The sequence below is a fragment of the Sminthopsis crassicaudata genome, chromosome 6 (assembly GCF_048593235.1).
Source record: "Sminthopsis crassicaudata isolate SCR6 chromosome 6, ASM4859323v1, whole genome shotgun sequence".
Lineage (NCBI taxonomy): Eukaryota > Metazoa > Chordata > Mammalia > Dasyuromorphia > Dasyuridae > Sminthopsis > Sminthopsis crassicaudata.
Genome location: NC_133622.1, coordinates 38002353 through 38021588, shown reverse-complemented (window position 1 = coordinate 38021588; position 19236 = coordinate 38002353). Strand labels below are relative to the sequence as shown.

The window sequence follows — 19236 nt, the reverse complement described above, 5'->3', positions numbered from 1 at the left end:
CTGACATGTTCTAACCACTCAAAGATTCATATCAAAAGGCAGGAAAGTGGAATGAGCCAAACAAATGCCAATTAAAGACAGGCTAAGAATTCTAACCCTGCTCTAATCAATCATTTTATAAAGTTATGAGAATTGGATGTAACATGTGCCTCATCTATAACATAATATTATAGATTTATTAGACTGTTCTATAAAAAACTATAATGTACTTTATATTTACAAAATGCTATTTAACTGAGTAAACCCATGAGAATCACTCCCACCACAGAAACATCAAACGGCCCATTTTTACAACATGGCTAGTGACTGACTGGCCTAAAAACTACCTACTGATGATTAAATTGTACATTTTTTGTTTCTATATGTATATTTAATGTTCCTCATTTTTGGAGACAATCTTGATAAATGAAACGAACTGTAATATATTCTTATCTCCAAGTCTTTTTGCTAACACTGTGGCTTACTATAGCTTCAGATTGAGGAAATCATTTTAAGTTTGAACATACTGGCATATTCAATGGAAAAATGAAAACTGAAGAAAACAATTTAAGAGCCAAAAAATTAGATTTTAACATATTACTACATTTTAACATAATTTCTATATTTAGCAGTGCAGGTATCAATTTCAAACAAAAATGATTCAAATAGGTTTTGGTATTCATATTATTAATCCAGCTACAGAAGAAACTCCAATATCACTGGTGTGTTTCATACAATCATTCCTCATTTCAATTCAAAATTTTCTTTCCGATTACATGTCCACATAAATTTGTAAAAAGTAATAACTGAATTATATTTCATTTCATACCACTGGTGAAGCCCACTTAAAAGAATGCAATAGTCTCTATGCTTTAATAATATACAAATCAAAGAGCTTTAAAAATAGAGACATCGATTTTTAAGTCTACTTTTCTGGTAAATCAAAGGTTCATAATAAAAATATATTGACTAAAGGGTCAAAATTGCCAGGTTTATTTTTTTGTGTGTGTTAACTTGATAAACATAATATAAGACCTATCAAATAAATATTGACTTCAATGGGTAACCTGATTGAACCAAAGCAATGTTCAGTTACACAAATACCACAATTCAAATTGCCCAACCTTTATGATACATTTGACAAGTCGACAATCCGTAACTTTCAACGTTCACTTCATCTACCTTAAATTATGCCTCTGTAACATACCTATCATGTCTACTTTTCTTTGCAGATAAATCATCTCCAGCAGCGGGTCTTCTCTTTTTCCTTGGTGGCATCACTTTGCTAACGCAGTCTGATGAACTGCAAGATCGAAGACTTCCTGAAAAAGGAATTAGGAACAGAGGCAAAAAGTGTAAAATGGATTTAGTCGCATAAAACGGCAAGCTCACTTCCAAATAATTTGGCTTCTCTGTCTCCAAGGCACTGATGAAGCCCCCACTGTACTGTGGGCACAGTCTAAGCCCTGGATGTCACAGAGAGGTGACAGACAAGCAGACCCCACGCTCTCTGGAAGTTCCCAGACTAACAAACAGCACACAAACAACCAAAGACAAACAAGGACAAATTGGGAGTAGTCTCAGAGGGAAGGCACCAGCGGGAAGAAGAGCAGGAAAAGCCTTTGCAGAACGTAGGACTTCGGCTGAAACCTGGAGGGAAGCTGGGAGGGAGGAGGAGATGAGGAGGGAGACAGGTACAGGCATGGGGGACAGCCAGGGAAAATGCCCAGAGGTGGGAGATGGAGTGACCAGTGCAAGCCCCAGCACGGAGGAGGCAATGTCCAGCGTCTCTGGAGGGGAACACGGTAAGGGGGCAAGAAAGGGAGGAGGGGCCAGCTCACAGAGGACTTTCCAAGTCCAAGAAGATGTCATGTTTGCTCCTGGAGGCGATGGGAAGTCAACTGGAGTTGATTAAGAGGGTGATGTGGTCTACCCTGTGCTTTGGGAAGATCAATCTTGACAGCTGAGTGGGGAGCAAGCAGGGTGCTGCAGGAGAGTCCAGCCACAAGGTGATAAGAACACGTCCCAGTGGGATGTCAGAGGAGGGAAGGCAGTGTGTACAGGAGATGCCAAGAGGGAAAGGAAAGGATTTAGGGAATGATAGGGAAGTCAACATAAACTGTATGAAATCATGGAGATGGGATTTTCAAGACTAGGAAGCAAGTAAGTTCAGCTAGAAAATAAGAGTATATGGGGGGGGGGGCGGAAAGAAAATAAGAATATGTGAAAGGAAGTAAGATGAAATAAACCCAGAAAGGTATGCTACACCCAACTTGGGTTTAAGATTGGCATTTACTGATAAGTGGGGAAAAAAAAAAAACAAACTTTTAAAAACAGAGAATATTCATATAAATATCAGCATACCACAAACTAACTATATTTTGGCCGTAGAGGACTTTATTTTGTGAGTTAGGTATGTTTGGATTTGTCTTTACATCAGTATGTAACTAACTCTCAAGGTGTAAATTCCCTTCACAATAAAGATCCAAAAACCACTAGGAACTCCCAGTAATAAAAAATGATAACCTGGAGCAATAAAAGGTTATGACTTTACTGGCCAGCAGCAGATCTATGGTCCAAGGCCGGCTTTCTCTCACTTCCATTATGCTTTTTACAGTATGGGCCAGATAAAAAATAAAAATGGAAATGTGATCACCAACTTCTAAAACTCCCAGTTCAAAGACAAACTATTTCAAATGTCCAGGAAGAGAGGTATCACATAACAAGAAATTCCAAAGTCACCTACAACAATTTCATATCAACTACAAATGAAAGCAAATGCAGGAAATCAGATACCAAAGAAAAGGAAAATGGTTCACAATGCAAATTGATTTATCCTAGAAACTGAGCATAACTCCATAGGAACTCGGAAATGTAAAGTTGGACCTTGACCTTCAAGGTACAAAGAAAACTGAAGAGACTGGTACTGGCACCTAGCTGATTTATTCTATTTTGAAAAGGGAAAAAAAAAAAAAGCAATTATTACAAAGTATGGTAAAGTGTGGTCTCTAAGAAGGTAATGTGTCAAAACAAAGTCATTGGTTCAAGTCTGATCTCAGACACGTATCAGCCATATGATCTTGGGCCAGTGACTTACCCTTCTCAGTGTTCTGGGCAGCTCTTTACAACAAAGCTCCAGTGAAAAAGCCAAGCTGAACAGTGAGTGGAATCCTCACTCCAGAGTTCCCTGTGCCAGTGAAGTCACTGGCCCAAGCCCTATCCCCTATATCCCTTAATATTGAAAATTTGCCTGAGACAAAAACATAATTCTAGTCACGGAAGTAAAAAATTCTACCATAAAAGAGAAATGGTGGCAAGAAAGATTAGATAACAAAATCCAATAATTTACCACATACAAAAAACATTCCTTTTAAAGCAAAGATTATATTTTTTAATTTAAATTAAATAAATAAATAGAATAAATAAAATTTATATTTTATATTTTTTAAAGCAAAGATTATATTCATATAGAGTTTAACATGAGAGATTGATCAATTGAAATCTAAAACAAGACATCAGAAAAAAAAAAGATATAGTTGAAAGAGACAAGGAGGAAAATAAGCATTATGTTTAAAAGACACCCATAAATGAAACAATATCAATATTAAATACATATATGTATGTATTTATGTACCAATGACCATTCTAAAGAATAGGTGATACAATATATCTCCCTAATAAGAACCTGAAAGTAGTTCAAATGTGTCAGTGCTTTGTTGATCAGTTGTGCCTAAATGCTTTTCTTTGTAAGGGTGGGTTAAAAAGGGAGATGATTATCAGAAAATATTTGAAGTATAAAAAAGAAAAAGCATCAATAAGACTAAAAATAACTACACAGATTCATGGCAAATGGTAGCACCTAAGTAACTTTCAGGGAAAAGCTAGGATATTGTAAGATTTAAACAATAAGGCAGATGGAGACCAACACATCTCTTTCAGACCTGCACAAATCAAAGAGAAAGATAAATAAGAAATTAAGAATCTGAAAAGACTGTCAGAAAAAAACTTTAAAGACCCACAGCTAATTTTAAGGAATATAGGGCATATTGTCTCTCATATTCTCTTCTATCAATTGGAACCTTAAAAATTAATCATGTACTGGGACACAAAAAGCAAATGCTGAAAGACAGACATATTAAACACAACCCTCATAAACTATAAAGCAACAAAGCAGCAGAATAAAGGAAAAATGAAAAAAATATTGATTTAGAGACTTAAAAACCTGAACAATGAATTAGTTAAAAAAAAAAAAAACTAAATCAGAGGAACAATGAAGTATTGAGACAACAAATTATAAGCTTATAGGAAACAATTCCCACAAGAAACCTTATTATCAATGAACATATTAATAAAAAGATTTAAGGATTATTAGTGCTCGAAGGAGAACTGAACACATATTTTTTTAAAATGCACATTGAGAGAACAGAAAATAGCACAGATAAGCAGACCAGTTTTTAAAAGTAGCATAAGACTAAATATTTATTTTTGTAAAAAGCATTAAGAGATGAGAAACTTAATATTATAAAATATATATATATATATAATAAAAAAAAAGAGATGAGAAACTCACTGTTTTATATACAATCCTGTTATTTGCTTTGTGTATAATTTTTTATTTTTATGTAAAAATTCATTAGAAAAAAAAAGTAGCAATGCTTTGGGACATGGTATAGAACAGTAGAAAATATACTGGCTTGTATGACCCCTTCTGAGCTTCAGTTTTCTCATCTGTAAAGGGGGTGTGGATTATAAGACCTCAAAGATTGCTTCCTGTGATGCTATACCACATAAAACTAATGAGAGCCTACTTACTCCACTGGTGTCTGTACAAAGTCAAGGAGATAGAGGAAGACATCAAGCACATGGGGAGGAACTCATATGAAAGATTTGCAGAAAGACAAACAAGAAATGCATGGGAGAAGGTAGGGAGAGGGGTGACATTCCATGCCTTTTGGAGGGGATTTTTCCTTCTGTGCTATAGTGTATATTCCTTATTAACTTGGTTATTCCTATGTGGAAATTTTGTACTGCCCTCTCCCTTCCTGCCCCAAAACAGCACAGTGTCTGGGATATAACTGCTGCGTTTAGAGATTCATTGACTGATCTCCCCATTGCAGGGAGCACCCACAATAAGTTGAGAATCCATCCAAGTATGTGTCTCTGATAAAAGAAATCACTGGGATCAATAGAAAGGTCAAGTGCAATGCTTTTGTTCATAAATTAATAAGTTATTATTAAAAATGTCTTCAATTCAGAATCTACAATCATGTTTATATTTGCTTCTTAACATAAAGAATACATGAAATCTATCTTGGAACTAAGCCATAACCAGAAATAGATCAGACTAAATTAAAAACCAAAGGCTGTAATGATCAAAATTAGAACATTTTGTGCTATGAAATAATACTGTGAAACAGGGATAACTGAGTAATTTATAATTTCTTAATTAATTATATAGAAAAGACAAATTTTGTTTCTCTTTCACATAAAAATATGTATTTTTTAAAAATCTCTTATCTCACCTGCTAGGCAAAGGATCTTCCCCATCTCCAAATCTATATGGATATTATTTTCAGTATAGTAATGGTAAAAGGCACTGCTATAAGAGAAGATTTTTGGGGGGAGAGATGAAAGTATGATGAAGGGGAGCAAAGAAAGGGATCTATTAGAAAATATATTAAAAATCAAAAAGCATAAATTTTTAAATGTAAATAAAAAAAGTCAAAGGAAGACAATTTCACTGGGAAATTAAATTGATCATTTGAGAACTATTCTTTTAATAGAGTCCCTCTTTAATGCTATATTTATGTAACCTTCAATAAAGTGGTAAAAACTCCTTTTCTTCTATTGAAAAGCAATTATCAGTTCAGGGTTCTTTTCCTTTGGAAGAGACCATACAGCAAATGAACCCTAGGTTGTACTGACTAATGCACATATTGAAAGGATAAAATGATACTATGAATATAGATTAACTTCTTTCCAAACTTAAATCAATTGAACATTCTAACATTTTTCAACACATTTAAACTCTAAAGGCAATTCATACTATCCCTGAGGATCTGGCAAAAGATCTCTCAAGATCCATTCAGCTTTTAATCTTTATTTTTCAACTGGAAAGCAGAATCCAAATTTTTTTCCTAAGTATAAAATTGTTTTAAGTTATATATTTTTTCAATCACCAAAAATCTCAACTTCTCTTCCCCTATCCAAAAACAAACAAAAAAATCTGTTATAAGCATGCAAATAGTCTTAACAAATTTTTACACTGAACAAGTCAAACAAACAAACAAAAAAAAATCCCATTCTGCTCACTAGTAGTGTGTTTCAGTATTAGTCTTCTGGAATCAGTTATTCATTGCCTGATCAGTTTATTCTTTTGAAGGGTTTTTTTTTTTTTGGTCAGCATATTGTCACTGCATAAATTCTCCTCCTAGTTCTGCTCATTTCATTTACTTGAATCATAAAAAGTCTCCCAGGTTTCTCAGAAACTATCCCCTTCTAACACAATATCATTCCATATATGAATAACAACTTGTTCGGCCACACCTAAATGAAGGGCATTCATTCCCTCAGGTTCCCATTTTTGCCACTTCAAAAAAGAGCTATATTTTTTGTGAATCCCTAGTTATTAAGCAGTAGACAGAACATCAGCCCTGAGGACCCAAGTTCATATTCAGCATCAGACATTTAAAACTTCCTAGCTATATGACCATGTCATTTAACCTCATCAAAAAAAAATAAAAAATCTGCAGGCCTAATCCCTTGCTTAAACTGCTTCCTTCTCTAATTCCCCTTTCCCTTTTATTTCCCTAATGAGTGAAATGTATTTCTGTACCCAATTATATATTTCCTCCTCCTCTGGACAGTTCAAACGAGGTTCAAATATCAGCCATTCTCCCCATCTGCTCTTGGCTGGTATAGATGTCTTGTTTGTACATCATAATTATATCTTTTCCCTATTCTTCCTTTCTCTTCTCCCCTATTTTATTCCAACTCTCTTCTTTCCATTCTTCTATTAATATCAATACTAAATAAAACTACTCCCTGGCTTTAACTGGACCTCCCTCTATGACCCCTGATGGTTAGAATTAGAAGTCAATGGATTCTCCCTATATTTTAATATAAGCCATTTATTCTAACGTCCCTTTATCATTGTTCATTTGTGTTTACTTTTTGATGTTTTCTATTAATTCCCATCTTTGAATTTCAAAGTTTCTAGGCAACTATATGTCAAGTAAGTGCTGGGGATATAAAGAAAAAACCAATTCTTATTCTCAAGGAGCTTACATTCTAATGGGAAAGACAACATGAAAACAACTATAAAAGGTCGGAACAATCCAGTTTATTAACAGCAATGGGAACCTTTGGGAAATCCTTCTTCACACTGATTCTTGAGATGGGATGAAATAGCATGAGGTTATTTCATTTTAATGGATTCACACACATCTCAAAGCAGAGTCTTCTAAGAGTACAATCCCAAATCATCCACATCTTCTCATTCTATAAAATTCTTGTTCGTAAACTTCAATTAATCTTTGATACAAGATCTACCCAATGCCCTTTACTTCTAAGATTTTAATATTCCTGTAGCCCATGTCCCATTTCCTAAATGTCAGTTTCATACCACTTGCACAAGTGGGCAGCCTATTTTACTCCCACCATGCATCTTCTCAATGTCCTTTATGTTTCTCAGGGTTGTGGGGTTTTACCTGTTATATAGTAGCAATGGAGAAACACTGATGCCAAAAGGATTTGTGTTGGAAACAGTGATCACTGAAAGCACTCTGTTCTGTCCCAAAGAAAGCACCTGTTAGGTGCTAATAATGATTAGAGTACTGGGCCTACAACTAAAAAGATGAGTTCAAACAAAATTACAAGGCACCATGATGCTTACACTGAGTTTTTCTAAGTCATTATGGCAGTCTGCAGGAATCCTTCAGTTTTGAGTTTGATACCACTGGTCAAGCCAATGGACATGCCTCATTCCCTCGGTTATTCCCGTATGAACAATATAATCCAACCAACCAACAATCTTATCTTTATGCAGTTGTTCTCCTTTTAGTGGTCATCTCCTTTGGTGTCCTCTGACCCCTAGTGCCACTGCCAACCCAGTCACAATTCAGTATAATCCAGGTCCCCCTCTTCTGTCCCACTGAGCAGATATCAGAGTATTCTGGAACTTGATGCAATTAGAACAGTTGACATCTGCAAACAGGAACACCTGGAGGATACACCTCACTATTTATATATAATACCTTTCATTTAGACTCAGTGTCCATCATCCCTCATGACAGAAGCAAATTCTTTGAGCAAGTATGTTTCTTTCCTGTTTTGTAGACTGTTTGATGCTTTTTTAAAATGAATTTTCTTCTTTTATCACCTTAACATCAACAAACATGAACATTTCAATATACAAGAACAAAAAAGGACTATGTGAAACTATGAACTTTTATTTATGGTGTTTAAAGTATGTTCAATTTAACATGACAGTACAAAAACTACATTGTGTGTCCCCCCTTCAGAATGTCCTCTTGTTATTTATTTTAAAAATATTTCACTAACACTTTTTGTTATTTTCCTTTTTTTTGCCTATCACCACCTGCCAACTTCACCCCTAGGGTCACAATTACCTCCAATTAAGGCCTTATGAAAAGGATAAACAAATAAATCAACACATTAGTTGTGTCTGAAAATGTGTGTATCACTCTGCAGCTCCAGTCTGTTACTTCTCTGCAAAGGCATGGGAAGCATAGTTCATCAGTCTTTTGAAGTTCTGCTTGATCGTATGGTAGTTACAGTTCTGAAATCTTCCAAAGTTGTTTTCTTTTATATCACTGTAGTCATTGCATAAACTGGTCCCCTGGTCCTGCTCACTCAACTCTGCATCAGTTCATAAAGGTCTTCCCAGCTTTCCCTAAGTGCTTTTATCATTTCTTGTGGCACAGTAATATTCCATTTACCATAATATGTCATCCCACTGCACACCTTATTTGTTCTAAATCCTTTGCTACCACAAAAATTATTTTCATAAATATATTTGCACCTATAGGTTCCTTTCCTCTGTCTTATATACAATATAATAATCTATATACAACTAGAATTATTGTTTCAGTGTAAAAGATACACATATCCTTTAGTGATTTTGGGAGCATAACACCAAATTGTTTTCCAAAATGCATTAATATATTAATGTGCATGTTTGTCCTCCCATAATTTCTCCAAGAATTTCCATTTTCCTTTGTCACCTTTGCCAAAAATGAAAGGATATAAGGTAGAATCTCAGAATGCTATTAATTGGAGTTTATATTATTACTAATTTGAATCCATATATTTAGGCTAATAATATTCACCTAGAAAGGCCAACCTGATCAGTACAGGGGACAAAAGTTCAAAGCCTACCTCTATTGACCCAGCTTCCTCTGGCCATACGATGTGGCTCCCTGTTGCCCCTAAGTGTAAGGGTATTTAAAAAAAAAAACATTCACATGGAGTTGGGGCCTTTTAGATTTGGCAGATGTAACAATACTACAGAATCAGACGTGTCTAATCAAGTGAAGTGATATAATATCTTTGAGCCTCCTTTTTGTTAACTACTAAATGACCTTTGAGTGTCTCATTTCATTCTGACATTAAATCTAAAGACTTCTTGAAGTCAGGTCTACCTACTACAGTTATTGATAGCTTACATTTCTTCTTTTGAAAATTTCTTGTATCTTTTGACCATTTATTTAGGGAGTATAGTTCTTGTTTTATATATGTATATGTGTATGTGTATACACACACACATCCATTCTTCACATAACACAGATATCAGATCTTTATCTAATGCTGAACCTAAAGCCTAGCTTATTCATTATAGCTGTTGATGGCTTCCATTTTTTCTTTTGAAAAGTGATTGAACTTAATAGTTTCAAGTATTTTAGTGAGTATATTATTTTATATCCTACTACCAAATGAACTTAAGTTTCAAATGACTTTAGTTGAATCTCTAGATTTCTTTAAGTCATAACATTAGCATTAAAAAGTAATAATTTGGGGGCAGCTAGGTGGTGCAGTGGATAGAGCACCAGCCCTGAATTCAGGAGGACTGAGTTCAAATCTGGTCTCAGACACTTAACACTGTGTGACCCTGGACAAGTCACTTAACCCCAGCGTGGGGGGAGTAATATTTTTTTCTTTTGTCTGCACTTATTCTTTTAATTCCTTAATCTCTTATTATTATCCTGCCTAGTACTTCAAAAGGCATGTAAAAATGGTGAGATTTTATATGTATGTATGTATGTGTGTGTGTGTGTGTTGTGGTATGTATGTGTATAAATGTCTCTCTATAGACTCACACATATATATATACATTTAATCCTTGTCTACTAGTTAAAGCCTCTAGCAATTGATTACAGATAATTCTAGCCCATATTTCATATAATCTTATTCTGAAGCACCATAACTACAAAAATCATTAAGTTCCTCCTTATTTCTCATTTCTTTCCAGGCATAGTCCTTATTCCTCCCTTTTTTTTTTTTGTCCCTCTTAAAACCAACAAAATAGAAGAAAACTAAACTCAAACCAAAATTTGTCTTTCTTTACTCTTTCTGTGAAGTTTGGAGACAATGAAATTCTTGAGAGTGATTTTCTTTTTTCCTGCTTTTGGCATGTATGTATTTAATCCTCATTGAAGTCCTTTCAAACACCCCAATGTATTTCCCTTTCAGGATTTCTTTTTTCTTAGGTTTGCTTTTCTAAGATCTTACCAAGCTCTAGGAGAAGTGACTGTAAAACATGGAAAACTCTAAAAGGGTCCCAAATGAAACAGTGAGAAATTCTTGGATGTTTCAGTAGAAAAATAATAAAGAAAATTAAAGAATAAATGATGAAAGTTGGGATTAAAAAATTAAAGCAAGTAAATTCTCAAAGAAAAATGAATAAAAACCAACAAGAACATGGACAATTTAGAATACAAAGTAAAGTAATTAAAAATAATGGCTGATATAGCAGAAGAAAATTTAGCAAAGCAGAATCAAAATCCAACATAGGAAGAATAAATGGGAGCTTTACAAGTCAAAGCAACTGTCACAGATATAATTTAAAGCTGATTAGTCTCCTAAAAATACAAAATTAAAAGCCTGGATATAGCAAAAGATTGGGGGAAAGATCCTATTATCTCAAAGACAAATTAACATAAAATTCAAGAAAACTATCCAGATATACAGAAAACAGGACAAAATACTGATTCATAAAGTCCACAGAATGCCACAACGAAAAAAAACTGAGTTTCAGTTAAATTACATTATTTCAATGTCAAACAACAAAAGTTTTAATTAAGAGAAAAATCTAAAGAGATCAATGTGAATAGCATAGGACTATACTCATATAAAGAATCAAATGAGTTGGAATATAACATTCTGAAAAACAAAAGAAATTGGAGTGCACATGAGAATAGCACCATCTAACAAAATTGATCAAAATTATCAAAGTAATAAGATAGACTTTCAATAAAAAGTGCATGTGTGCCATTACCACCGTCCCAAATATGCACTCCAGCTATTTATTTACTCATTCATTCATTCATTTGCTTGTCTATTTATATATATATATATTTATTTCATTTTTTTATTTATTGCTGAGGCAATAAGGGTTAAGTGACTTGCTCAGGGTCATACAGCTAGGAAGTGTTAAGTGTCTAAGACCAAATTTGAACTCAGGTCCTCCTGACTTCAGGGCTGGCGCTCTATCCCCTGTGCCACCTAGCTACCCCATGCCAGCTATTTGTTATAAAAAAAAAAAAAACACTACAAATAATGTTAATGTTAAAGATCTTATTAAAATTTTAGAAAAAAAAAAAAAAAAAAAAAAAAACACATTTTCCAAAGCTATAGATAGTTGTTCAATTCATTCATTCAGTCCTATCTGTTTCTTCATGATTCTCATAGATGTATATGAAATATATTATTTACCAAACAAGAGATAAGGGCAATTACAAAAGATGTAACAGATTAACTTTGATAATAAGAAACTGAAAAGCTGCAGCACAAGAAAATTAACACCTACTACAGGAGAGGGAATTTCTCTGATAAACATTTTACAAATATACCTAATTAAAAATTATCCTTCAATAGATAAGTGGTCCAAGAATATGAGCAAAATATTAACAGAATGCTCCACAATCAAAAATACTAAGAGAAATATATGTCAAAATAATCCTAAGATTTTATGTCATACCTTGAAAGCTGGCAAAGATGACAAAAAATAATAATAATCATTGTTGGAGGGAGAAGGTTCTAGGAAGATAGGGACCCTAATGAATTATTAGTGGTGTTGTATAATAAATATTATAATCAAGCATAACCATTTTGGAAAGCAATTTGGAATTATGCAAATAAATGACTAAAATACCTTTTAACTTGAGATTCCACAATGAGGGCTTATATTTTAAAGAGGATACCAATAAAAAGAAAGTCCTCATAATATAGCAAAATATTTACATTATTTTTCATAGTAGTAAAGAACTGGAAACAAAGTAGATATCCACAGATCAGAGAATACCTAAACAAACTATGGTATGTGAATGAAATAGAATATGTCTGTGCTGTAAGAAATGATGAATATGAGTAAAACAGAGAAACAAAGAAAGATCTACATGAGCTGCTAAAACATGAAGTACAAGTCAAGAAAACAATACACATGACTACAAATAATGTAAATCGAAAAAAGCACACAAAAAAAGTGAAAGTTGAAAAATAACAAAGAACAAGCACGGTTCCAAAGAAGAGATATGATTAATCATTAATACACCCTGACATATGATTAGTCACTAATATGTCTCCACCCATTTGCAAAGGTGAAAGGTATGTGAATGTGGTAAATTGTTCAAGTTTTCAGGCTTCTATAATATGTAGATCAATTTTGCTGATTATTTTTTATCTTTTTCTTTAAAAAGTTTTTCTCATATGGAATTACTGGGAGGAGAAATGTTAAGAGGGGAAATTTTGGAGACTTAAAAGACATCAATAAAAAGCATTTAAAAAACAAAACAAAAGATAAAAAGAAAGCACTTCAATGGGGAAAAAAAAATAGAAAAACTACTAAGTTGTACTGCAAGAAAAGACTAAGTAATAAAAACAATTCCCTCATGTTTTAGAGCATGATAAAACAGATACCAAAATGGTAACACTTGAGTCTTAAAGAGAACAAAATGATTTCCATAACCAACACAGCATCTGACACATAGTTAACTGAAAATTTGCTCAGGTAGCAAAAGAGGGGGGGGCGGGGAGAGGGAGGGGGAGAAGTGGGAGTTTAACACTCAGGTCTATCTCTGATTCAGGAGGAAAGCAGAAACCACCTTCGCTTGCCAGGAACATTATGGGCATAAAAGCCAAGAGCAGTGGTGATCAAAAGGGATAGGTTAGGAATCGCTTCTAGGACAGAGTGATTAAAGGATGCCAAAGAGTAGGATAAAGGAGGAAGCCTCAGAGGGTCTCCTCCCAGGAGATCCCCTTCTCCAAGTGCCTTGGAGTATCCCACTCTCCCATGGAGGGTTGGAATGGCACCTAAGGCTGTCTATTATCCTGGATGGACTGGGGACACAACCCAAAAGGCAAGATGCCCCAGCCTCAGGAAAGATAAATCAGAGAACAGACACTCATGGAGCAGAACTCAGTCCTATGACAAAGAAAATAATATAGCATCTCCATACCAGATGGCCTCCTTCCTGAATTAACATTGCTGGGGAGGCTCGACAGAAGACTCTTCAAAAACAACAACAAAATTTAAGAAATTAAAAAAAAAAAAAAAAAAAAAAAAAGCCGAGGAGGGCAGCAAGGAGGGGGGGCCAATGGTCCAATGATGCAGTTGGTGACACAGCTGCACTAACTGCTGTAAACACTAATAGTATAGGCCACAATGCACTGGAGCCGGCAGAGGCAAGGGCAGAAAAGCCAGGAGACATATGGCAGGGCGTAATCAAGGAGAAGAGCTCAGGCCAGCTCCTAAACTCCAAAAGACCAAACTCAGCTCTCTTCTCCTTTTCCTCAAGATTGGATCTCCTGCTTACTTTACCTCTTATCTGAATTCTCATTGTTTTCCAGATGCCAAGGGTCAAATAGATTATCTTCCTAACCCATAGGTCTGTCTCTTTTTCAACCAAATGGTTCCCTTAGTACTACTACCACTGCCAACACCATCAAATTCAATCCAATGTAATACTGGCTCTCTCCACCCTCCACCCTTTTGAAGCAATAGGTTTCTGCCTCACTGTCACATCTGGCTTCTGTGACCTCAGAGGGAATAAGTGACCAATAGTGATGTTTTTCAGATGACCTTAAAAATGACCTTAAAACACCCAACTTGACCCCTTCATCTCTGCTCCCAAATAGTCACCTAAAATAAACTGTTCTATGTATACCAATGACTCCTGACCTGAAACTGTCACATAGCTGTTATGAGAAAAACACTTTGTAAATCATAAATCATCATAAATGTGAGTTATTATTACAATCATCTGGAAGAAAAAAAGGAAGGAAGCAAAATCAGAGTTGTTTTGTGGAAAGTGCTATACTTCAATTAGAATATTCACTCAAAAGGTTGTATTGATGCCCTAATTATAAAACTGGCATATAAATAGAAAAAAAAAAGATTAGTGAATGTTTTACCAGATAAAATACAAAAGAAGAACCAGAACTATAGCTGGTCAGTAACTATTAAGGAACATCTTGAGTCTGCCTACATCTTTGTATGTGTTTCTTTTCAGAGATTGACAATTTTCACCACACAATTGGCAGTGCTGCTGTTAGTTTGGTTAAAAATTTTAACAGTTAGCAATGACCTTGGCATAGTATTCTTTGTACTATGTTTAAGCTACATTTCTTTTTAAATTTTACCTGATGTTTCAGAACAGTAAATACAATGAAAAAAAGATTCTCTACTTGTTATACTTTTTGTAGCTGAGAATTTCTAAAAAGATAGATCACCTCTACTGACAGACTTTGTTATAATTTTATGATTTATTCAATGGTTCTATGATCTTAACAAAAAGAAAACAATCAAACCAGTACCAAACCAGAATACTTTTAAAAGATACTGAAGAATAATGTAAGGGCTAAAATGAAATTTTTAAATGTGTTTATGACTAAATCACCTACATCATAAAACACCATAGTAAAAAGCCATAAAGCTATGGATCTTAAGTCACTAAATATAATATTTCACCATTAGCTAGCTGCTACTGCCCTCTGGTCCCCACATTCTCTTTTTTTTATTCTTAAGCAAAAAAGTATGAGTGAGGATTACAGTTTTACTACTAAAAAATTCAAAGAAAATTATTTTTATTCTACTTTTTCAAGTACAAATTCATAGTTGAAAAGAAAACTGGCATTTGGGGAATATTATGATCAGTTTTATTTTCTTTTAGAGGATTCTAAACATTTTGAAATCAATATTATGCATAAAGAATCAAGAATCCCGTATCTTGCCTAATCCCACTAATTATAAAATAAAGCTATTTAAAATACATGGAAAACCATCATTTCAATTATCACAATTATTTAGATTCAAGTATCAAAAAATATATTTTTTACTTTAAAATTAGCTAGTAAAAATAGTAAATAGAATGTTCACAAATCCTTCAAAACCACCATGAAAACATCTAGTCCTACTAGCTATATAAATACTGAGCAGCACTTCCTTAGCCATGACTAGGGCACCAGAATAGACTTCCTGGTGGGAAGCAGCCCTGACACTAAAAATTCTCTTCAGTTACTGACATGAATATATCAATAGCTTGAAAACAGTGTTTCCACTAGCATGATATAAACCATGTATGCTTTTTCTCATACCTTTATTATTATTTTCCAAAAGGAAATTTAAATATTTAAAAATATGACTATACACAGTATGGTGTGATGAATATGTACATAAAGAAGCCAGTCTCAAAGGCAGGAAGACCTGGATGCAAGTCCTTCATCTGACACATCCAGACCATAGTACCATGAGCAAGTCATGGAACTCCTTTTGGGGGGAGAACCCCCAGACAATTCTCCCAGTATAACCTGCAGAAGATGTTGATCTGCATTGGCAGAGGAAGTTCCTCTCCCGGAGCTCCCTACACCAATGAAATCACAAGTCTTGACCCCAAAATTTAGTTTTTATATATACCTGTCTGGTGATCGTCTTGCCCAACGTCTTCTGTTAAATTCTGCAAGAAATAGTTTTGCTATTATCAATAAGTCACATATCAAGTTTTGTAATTAAACATTTTCATGAACATCTAAATGCATCTTAATTGACTTCCATAATCCCCCCAAAAAAGTTTTTATAAATAGTTGGTTTTTGTTTTTATTATATTTACTTACCAGTTTATTAAGGGTGTGATAAATCTTGTGAATATTTGCCAGTGTTGAGAGATGAGAATTCAACTGAAAGTCTTTAAAAGAAACAAAAATCAGTTTCATTTGCTTCCCATGCCCCCAAATAAGGCTGTGTAATGTCAGATGTGAAACTAAATAAAAATTCTGATACTAGCTAAATTGTACCTTATAAAATTCAAACATATATAACCCTCTTCCTAGAAATCAATAATTCTCCACTTAAATTCTAAGACCTCATATTAAAAAGCCAATATAGTTTCTATATGAATCCTATTAAGTTTAAAATGAAAATATATTTATGAGTGGCAAAATCATGCCAGTCATGCAATTAAAATTAAAGTTATCATTAAGCTTAGGAAAAACAAATTCAATAAAATGAAAATATAGGTCCTAGACAGCAAAACTCACATTCTCCTTTTTCCCTCCCCAACAACTACTAGTATACTAGTTATTCACTCACCAAACAGGAAGACATTTGAAAAAATAATAATTATGGTTTTCTTGAGTGTATGAAACTTATGGTAATGGTGGCAGATTTTTAAACACACACATATCTGAGTGACTGCTATATACCAGAATTCATTTTCTAAATTCAAAGGCAATGAAATACATTTTAAAAATTTCATTAAAATCTCACTATGCCAGCACCTTGATCATTTGTAGTGAGGTCTAGAGTCCTACAACACTGATTTCCTGTATCTGAAGATATCATTCAAAATGACAGTGTTTAATAAAGCTTGTCAAAAGGGAAAACTAAAATGATACCATCCATAAAGAACTGGCTAAGATCTGGACTTAAATTCTGGATGTTCGACTTACTATACCTCTGTAACCTCAGACAAGTGGTTTAATTTTTTTAGGTCTCAGTTTCCTCATTTATCAAAATGGGGGGGGGGGGAATAGGAGGGTAAGTAACATCTAAGGTCCTTGAAGATTATGAGTCCATAGATAAAAATACTGACTACACAAATCCTCCTCAATAATAAAACCTATGTCCTTCTCTCCAAGAAAAGTCCTTGAAAAGGCATGCTCTTATTGCAACACTCTAAATCAGATGTTCTTAATCTTTTATGTGAATCATGGGCCACTCTGGAACTCTAAGAATGTCTATAGACCCCTACTCAGAATAATGTTTACATACATAAAATACATAGCACTACAAAGAAAACCAATTATATACTGAAATAATTTTCCAGATCTAATTTTTTTAAGTCCACAGATTCTAGGTGAAGAATTCCTGCTCAAAAAATCTCTCAAAAAACACTGTGGACTAAAAAAGAAGAAACTCCCTATCATATGGGAGAATTTTATTTGGTACATCAAGACCAATTACAAAGAGTTTCAATTATAACAGCCACATTTCCAATCAATCAAACAAGAAACATTCATCAAGTACCTGCTATATAGTGGGCACTATGCAAGGCTGTGGACTTATAAATACAATAATTCTGTGATATTTGTACAAAACTAAATCCTTTTGTAATTCTGGATACAACTAACTATTACTTACAAATTAAATTAGACTGAAAGGGAAAAAAAATTTTAAATTCATTTTTCCTCCATGTGGAGAATTTTAAATATTTATTCCTACAAATCATGAGAAATCTTAGGAGAATGCATAGACAATTAAGTCTATTTTCAGTTGTGTCCTATTCTTCATGACCCCATTTGGTAGTTTTCTTGGCTGAGATGTTAGAGTGGTTTGCCATTTCCTTCTCCAGCTTATTTTGCATATAAGGAAATTGAGGCACACAGAGTGTAGTGACTTGCACAGGATTATATAGCTAATGTACATGTGAAGCCACATTTTAACTCGGGTCTCCCTGATTCCAAGGCCTAACACACCCACTGAGCGACCTAGATGCTCAATAGAATCAGGCTGGTGATATGATAAACCAACAAATATATATTAAGCTCCTAAGTTTTTATTTGGCGAATCTAACTATGTAGTGAAGCCGAGAACGTAAGAAAAGGAGCCGGAATCCAGAGGGGCTGAGAACATATAATAGCCCTGAAAAGGACCATCCCCCCCCCCCACCTTGGGCACAGTGTTACATGATATTCTCACCATTGATCTCATCAACCTGCCAGGCATCACAACTCAGGGATGGATGATGAAGAGTGGATGCTGTATAGAGGATGAGACGGTCTCCCTCCAAGGAATCTGACTGGCTACCCACCTTTAATGTCACAAGCAGAGAGGCTTATTCTACAAGCATAGAAGATGGTAAATTTTGAAGTTTTTCTGAAGGATTTCAGAAAAGAGAAAGGGTGGCCCAAGGGGGTGAGTTAAAAAAAATAAACCTGCCCAAGAAAGACCAGAACGCAGACTACAACACAAGCTCTCCTGACACCTCGAAAACTATGCTTTAATTCAACTATCCAAGCATTAGAATCCAAAAGAAAAACAAAATTCAAAAAATCATTCTCCACATGCAAAGAAATGAGTGTTCAAGAGTCAAGATGGCGGAGTGAAGCCAGGAAGCCGCGCTATCTCTCCCAGTTTCCCTCCAAAACCACATGAAACGAAGCTTCTGAACAGAGACTGAAAAACTCCAAAAAAAGGTCAGTCTCACTGGAAAGAAAAGGATATTCAATTCAGCTCAGGCAGATTAAAAAGCCGGTGAGAGGGATTTACTCACAGCAGATCAGCAGCTAAACCAGGACACACGGTAGGAGGCAGTCTCCAGTCCCGAGCTCAGGAAGGAAACTGGGGGAAACCAGAGCGTGTTCTGGACAGGGCAGGCAGAGCTCCCCCTGCAACCACAAGAGGGCGCTGTGCTCAAAGCAGAGGCTCAAAAAAAGCACAGACGTTTGGGATGGCGCCCCCTATACTCCGGGAGGAGAACTCTACCTTAAAAGTAAAAAAAAGAAAGAAATATCAAAGAAAAGGAA

At 34.7% G+C, this 19236-nt stretch overlaps 1 protein-coding gene across 10 annotated transcripts in view; it reads right to left on the bottom strand.

Annotated features, from left to right (window-relative positions):
* DCUN1D4 (defective in cullin neddylation 1 domain containing 4) overlaps positions 1–19236 on the bottom strand; it is a 76680-nt gene that overhangs the window by 40739 nt on the left and 16705 nt on the right. For 3 of the 10 annotated variants that reach the window (XM_074276572.1, XM_074276569.1, XM_074276574.1), the window contains exons 2-4: positions 16327–16397; positions 16130–16169; positions 1187–1301 (exon numbers count right to left, since the gene is read on the bottom strand). In XM_074276572.1, the coding sequence (XP_074132673.1) occupies positions 1187–1257 (71 nt within the window). In that variant the 5' untranslated portion in view covers positions 1258–1301; positions 16130–16169; positions 16327–16397. Of the gene's footprint in view, positions 1–1186; positions 1302–14035; positions 14556–16129; positions 16170–16326; positions 16398–18983; positions 19177–19236 lie in introns of those variants that run through there. The other 7 variants (XM_074276570.1, XM_074276578.1, XM_074276573.1 and 4 more) reach the window with 6 other exon arrangements.